Source organism: Rosa rugosa, chromosome 5 (genome assembly GCF_958449725.1).
Source record: "Rosa rugosa chromosome 5, drRosRugo1.1, whole genome shotgun sequence".
NCBI lineage: Eukaryota > Viridiplantae > Streptophyta > Magnoliopsida > Rosales > Rosaceae > Rosa > Rosa rugosa.
Window position 1 is genome coordinate 23,778,544 of NC_084824.1, and position 6,980 is coordinate 23,785,523.

Sequence of the window (6,980 nt, forward strand, 5' to 3'; positions counted from 1 at the left end):
TCTGCTGCTGTTCCAGAAATCTTGCTGTTGTAATCCCAGGAATCCTGCTGCTGCTGTGACTCCAGGAATTCTGCTGCTGTGACTCCAGGAATTCTGCTGCTGTAATCCCAGGAATTGTGGTTCCAAGATTTGCTGCTGGAAAAATGGAAGTCAAAGGTAGAGAATTGGTATTTGTGTAAAAGGATGTGGTATGGTATTTGAAATGTATGGTTTTTTAAGTAAAATGGTTTGGTGTTGGGTAAAAGAAGTGTTGTCGTAATTAAGGATTTTTTGGGTTCTTTCTTCTTCACTTACCCATAATCAGAATTGGGCTGTTGGGCTTGAATTTCGGTCCCCCAGTCCGAAATTACCAACAAGCCTAAAACTAATAATGGGCCTCATGCATTTCCGTTACCTTCCACACCACACCCGTTCTTGCAAGCCCCAAATGCGTGAATGTGGCTGGGGTCCACATGCGTGACATGATGATTGTCTGTATAATTTGCTTATTGGGCTAGAGAAATGAATTGGGCCTGATAGCTGGATTTTTGGGCATCAACACGGGGTAAAAGTATAAATGCGTTTACTAACACATAAAAGAATAAGAGTTTACTAACACATAAAAGAATCAGAATGGTTTTGGGGTAAAGTATTCCTGCATTTACTAACACATAAATGAATTGGAATGGGTGTAGGTCTCACCTCCTTGTTAGGAATTGATTCTTACATATTCAAGAATTTGATTACGAAGGGGGGAGATGGGTTTATGAATCAAAACCTCCGGAATCAAGACCTATTCCTTTCTTCTCCCATTCCAGTTGTCTCTGATTCATGATTTTTTTTTCCATTCTAAGTAAGTAAACATGCCATAAGAGAGTTACTGACTTAGCACCAGAGATTTTTTTGTAGATACCCCCTCTCATTTTCGAGTCAACTGTCAAACATCAGTCAACAAGCAAAGGAACTTTCTTGATTGTTCCTAGTCAGCTCCTGCTCCAATCCATTTTTATTGGTGAGTCAAAATCCTAAATGGAATTTTTCGTCACCAACAAGTGGCGCCGTCTGTGGGAAAACATTTTTCCCTAAAAAGTGATGGTGCAAGAAGATGGAGAAAATGATCGATGAATGCAAGTGGGCCGGTCCTCGAGAGCTTGCAGCTAAAATTGCAAAGGATGTCGTCGCAAACAAAAGAAAGACATGGCGATCCTATTCAACACCAAGAAAAAAGTATGAGAGAAAATAAGGTATTTCTTCAAGAGATTCAAGGTAAAGATGATGCACGTCAACCATGACCCTCAGGGCTTAACAATCGTGTTCTGAGAAGGACTCCTCCTAGGTACGCACCTACACCTATACGAGAACCTATTACGTGACCTACCAAGAGACATGGATGATATGGTTACAAGGGTCGAGGGTGAAATCCGGGTGGGGCAACACCCAAATAACATAGACTAATGTTCTTTCTTTTAATAATTAATTTTCTGATTTTTGCGTCCTTTTGTATTTGAAATGTATTTGTGGTCGGTCGCCAAAATAAATAAAATATTGTTTGCTTAACTTGAGCGACCTCCTGGACCTCACCCTCGTTGGACACGGGGGTGGGATGACGAACCTCATCCTCGCTGGACACGAGGGTGGGATGAAAAGCCTCACCCTCACTAGACGTGGGAGTGGGATGAAGGACCTCACCTTCACCAGACATGGGGGTGAGATGACAGAATTCACCCTCGCCAAAGGTAGGGGTGAGATGACGGACCTCACCATCGTTGGACGTGGGGGTAAGATGATGGACCTTACCTTTACTATATGTGGGGGTGAGATGATGGATCATACTCTCGCAGAACGTGTAGGTAAGCTATCGGACTTCACCCTCGCAGGCTGCTTGGTAGATAATGGACCTGCAGGACATGGGGGCAACCTCATCTCGTGTAATTCCACCCTTAAAGATGAAAGGGACGAGCCGTAGAATGAGGATCGTCATATACGGAAAGAAAAACAAGGGGGCATGATAGGGAGGTGAAAGAAGCGTCTAAAGAGCCGTGTTTAAGTGTCATGGTCACAGAGATTAGCCTTTATGGTCATGGAGACGTCACGGTCATAGAGAAATGCATCATGTTCACTGAGAAAAGCGTCACAATCATAGAGACCAGCGTTACGGTCATGGGGACCAACGTCACAGAGATCAACGTTGTTGTCATTGAAAAGAGTGTCACAGTCATGGGGACCGGTGTCACAGTCATGGAGACTAGAGTCACAGTTATAAAGATTATCGTCACCATCACTGAGTGAAACGTCACAGGCAGCGAGACCAGACTCATGGTCCAGGAGACTAGCGTCACAGTCATTGGGACCAATATCACAGTCATGAGGGTTAGCGCTCGCTCTCATGGAGACTAGCACTCGTGCTCAAGGAGGCTATCGCTAATACTCAAAGAAGTTTCCGCGACGAAAGCCGTTAAGATGACAACCACCTCAAGGACTCGAGGTGATGACCTTATCGAGACTCGAGGTGACAACTGCATCAAGGTTAGAAGGAGAAGGAGACCGTATGACATCAAACTCTGAGCCGAGCTCAGGCCAATGTTGGGCTTTTGAAAAATTTCTCTTAGGATGGGTATCCAAAAAGAAAATTTGGGGGCATTATGGGGCTGGTCAACTATTTTTGGACCCATAATTAAGACAAATAACTCGCTCATCAGTACAACAATGATGTCGACCATAAATACGGGCATTGATTGCAACCATATGTGTAGTCATGAAGATAGCCGTAAATGCATTACTGATTGCAGCCATTAGTACGGTAATGATGATCGCTGTAAATGAGGTAATGATTGCATCTATAATTGAGATAATAATCACAACAGTAAAAGCGATAGTGCTTACTAAGTGATGCTCACTTATAAATAGAGGGCTTGATGGCCAGGTAATGCATCTCATTCCAATTGATTCTACTACACTCAACTAAGAGAGTTACTGACTTAGGCATCAGAGGGTTTTCTGCAGGTACCCCCTCTCCTCTTCGAGCTGACAGTCAAACATTAGTCGACGAGCAAAGAAAGCTTCTCAATTGTTTCTGGTAAGCTCCCGCTCCAGTCCGTATTTATTGGTGAGTCAAAATCTTAAACGAAATTTTTCGTCACAAACATTTCTCAATCGATCTAGCTAAAGTAATACTAGTATAAATTTCTAGGAAATTCTAGTCTCTTACCTTCTTTTCATACTTTTATCATTTGAGCATAAAACCAAATCCTTAAATGGGTAAAGGTTCTGCCTTTTGCACCATGCAATTCCAATAGATACTCATGAATTGAAATTGAAATAAGAGTGATTAGAGAATGAATTTGTCCTAGGCATGGATCTCGACAAAAAGGAGATAAGAGGAAAAAGAATGATTAATTATATTTTTTGTCTTTTAAAATTAGGATTAAATTCAGTTTACTCCCTTGAACTTTGGGGCTAAAATCAGATTGGTCCCTCTTTCTGAAAATCGATCTTGTTGGTCCTTATACTCTCAAATGACATCACCCGAGTCCAAAATTTGAAATTGGGTCCAAAAGTGACATCAGCTGCTGACTTGGAGCAGATAAGGAGGGCCCGCATTTCAGTTTATCAACCCTCATGGAGGGCAGAATGGACAATTTGGTATATTTTGCCTCCAAAATTTAAACTAAAACCTAATTAACTTATAAATATGGTTGTTTAAGAGAAAAGGGCACATAAACCTTGCATAAAAATTGGAACCTGACCTCCAAAATTCTCCAGAAAATTGACAATTAAGCAAACATGCCATAAACCCTAATACCATAAAACAAAGGAAGAAATTTGTGCAAAACCATATATTTTGCATTGAAGCTTGTCCATATCAGCAATAAATAGCAGCCAAATAGATGCATAAAATGTGTTTACATCCAAATCAACCAAAAGTAACAGTTTGGATGAACTTGCACAAAATTATAGGGCTAATCATCTATGCAAAAGATTAGACCTAGCAACCATGAGACACAGCTCATGGTTGCACAAAAACTTGCACGATGCATCTCTAAATTCTAACCTTGGTTGCATCCCTAATTTCCAGCACTCCTTGCATTATTCCTGATCCTCACTGATGACCTTGATGAACCTTGGGAACCTTGTGGTGCAGAAGGAGCTTTTCCCTTGCTAGAAGCTGCTTTGCCATTGTTTGAAGCAACTTTTGGTGGCCTTGCCCTGCTAGGAGCAGCTGTACCTGCTGCCTTTGTTGCAGCCTTCTTTTGATCCCTCTTTTTCTACAACAATGAGAAACAAGGATATGTTCATAAGCAAATACACCATCAACAGCTTCAAACAATAATCTGAACTTATTTTGCCTTTGCATCTTCAGCTCTCTTTGCTGCCTTAGCTCTAAGTTCATTCTTTGTCTTTTGAGGCAGTTTGGTACCTTTTGCCTGCTTCAAATAAGTTGGTTAGTGTAATTATCAATAAACTAATTCATAAACCAACTAATTTGGATACCACATAACAAAAGTTTACCTGAGAGGATGAAGCATCTCCATTGTTTAGCTTTCTCTTCTTGGTACTCTTAGCTGCTCCTGGCTTGGGTGGAAGATGCCTATGACAAGTCTTCACATTGTGACCCAAATTGCCACACTTGCTGCACTTCAAAGACTTTTGAACCCTTCCAAGTTTGGGACCATCTGTCTCCTTCTCAGATGCATCCTTGATCCTTTTGGTCCTTGGCCTGCCAGGCTGCCTATTGTACTAAGGTGGGAGGATAGGAGTTTCCTCAATAGGGATCCATAGGTCCATCCCATTCACTGGCTTCACTGTATGTGAGTAGACGTCCATGTAGGTGGTTATGAGGTAGCATGCATCCACATAGTCTTCAGGCTTCTCCCTCATGAAGTTTATAGCAGCAATGACATGCTTGCAAGGTATGCTAGTGAGATCCCACCTCCTACAAGCACATGCTCTTTTTGTCAGATCAACAACATATTTTCTTCCTCTAATGCTTTCCACCTCAATTAATGGTGTGCCAGTACCCCTTGGGATGCAGTCTGATGATGACTTAACCATGTTCTTCTCCAAAAGCTCTCTTGGCTTGGGGCAGATTGTGTCCACAACTTTGTTCATCTTCTCTCTCCTCAATGCAATCATTTTCATCAGTTTCATCCTAATATCCTCAAAGAAGGAGATCACATGCTTGGACCTTGCAGGCAGGATGAAAGCATTAAAACTTTCACACATGTTGTTGAGAAGCACATCACACTTCAGCCAGGTGTTGAAGTGAGCTCTACACCAATGCTTAGGTGGTCTTTGTGGATCTACAACACCAAACCAACACATGACAATATTAAAGCATATCCAGCACATCACATTATTGCATATGTATCAAACCACATCAATTAATAGTAGGAATCCTTAATAGTATATTGACTAAAAGTACATACCAGTTAGCCAATTATAAGCTCCAGGCTCCATTTGGTTCATTAAAACCATCTCTTTTTGATAATAAGCCATGGTAGTTGACTTTGCAACTGCCCACAATTGGTCCTTTAACATTTTCCCAGGAAAGAGCTTGTTGAAGTTGGTCCACAGGTGCCTAACACAAAACCTGTGCTCTGCAAGGGGCACCACATCATCACAAGCTGGCAACAGACCCTTTTGTTTGTCTGAAATGAATGTGTAGTCATTCCCTTCACTAGTAATATCTAGATCCTTCACCAAGAGTCTCATAAACCAGTCCCAACTATCCTTGCTCTCCTGCTCCACCATAGCAAATGCCATCACATAGGTTGTATTGTTTGCATCAAGTCCAACAGCTGCAAGTAGTTGTCCACCATAGGCACTCTTCAGGTGACATCCATCAAGTCCCAAAATGGGTCTGTATCCTGCCTTGAACCCCATTTTTAAAGCCCCTAAACATACATACATTCTCTGGAACACAGGAAGCTGCTCTGAGTTGTTGCAATCACATTCGATGTCTACTGTGGTGGCTGGATTCACTCTTCTTAGCTCATGTGCATAGTCTTGAACCCTTGCATACTGCTCCTTCATGGACCTCTCTAGCAGCTCCAAAGCAGCTTTCTTAGTCCTTTAGGCTTGTTGAAATGACACTTTAGCTCTAATCCCAGCAGCCATGCTCTGTTGAAGTGACTCTGTTGCAAGAAAATACCAAACTGTCACAAAAATTGCACAAGAAACCATCAAACTCATAGAAACAAAACAAAGCTGAAAGTTATACCTGTTGAAATGGTTGGATTGAGCTTGATCATTTCAGCAATGATAGGAGCATTTTAATGCGACATTTTAAATGCATTTCCCTACATTTTTCTGCGCCATTTCCTTGAAAAATCCTTGTTTTGGAAAGTTTCCATTCTTTGATTGGGAAAATTCCTTATTGTAGAAAGTTTCCATTTTTGTAGTTTTCATTTCTCATTTCTGGCAAGTTTCCATTTTCAGTTTAGGAAAGTTTCTATTTTTCATTTTTAGTAAGTTTCTATTTTTCATTTTTAGAAAGTTTCTATTTTTGATACAGTTTCTATTTTCAGGACCTCCGAGCTAAAAAGTGAAAATGAACGCACGAATGGAAAGAGGAGCCTGCGAACATCAAGACGAACGAATATGAGAGAAAACGGCCCACACATTTGAGCAGAAATGAAGAAATAAGCTTTCCTAGTCCAACCAGGAAATCCTACGAAATGGAGGAAGGCTTCCCTAGCAAGTTTCCAACGCAACTATGAAAAAGAAATGGAAAAATTATGTGTTTTGCGTTGGAAAATGAGAAGGCTTGAAGATGAAGCAACGAGGCCCAAGAACTCTATGGATTTTCGGCAAAATGGATCAAGGCCCATCAAAGCCCATGACATTAGGGTTTGTGACGCAAAACCCTAACCCTAGGGATGCTTTGCCGTGAAAATCAAAGGGGAGAGAGGCAAGGTGGCGTGAAAATCAAAAGAAGAATAAAAGATTACACAAGAGATTTTCTAGGGTGAAGTTTATGGAAAGAATTCATTCCTAGAAAC

General features: G+C 41.3%; 1 protein-coding gene across 1 annotated transcript; it reads right to left on the reverse strand.

Moving 5' to 3' along the window:
• Window positions 1-4,043: 4,043 nt before the first annotated feature.
• Window positions 4,044-6,012, reverse strand: LOC133711393 (uncharacterized). The gene is made up of 5 exons (XM_062137524.1): window positions 5,406-6,012; window positions 4,774-5,279; window positions 4,489-4,716; window positions 4,326-4,403; window positions 4,044-4,244 (listed from the first exon to the last, which is right to left on the reverse strand). The coding sequence occupies exons 1-5, from the start codon at window positions 6,010-6,012 to the stop codon at window positions 4,044-4,046; spliced, it is 1,620 nt and encodes a 539-aa protein (XP_061993508.1).
• Between the last annotated feature and the right edge of the window lie 968 nt (window positions 6,013-6,980).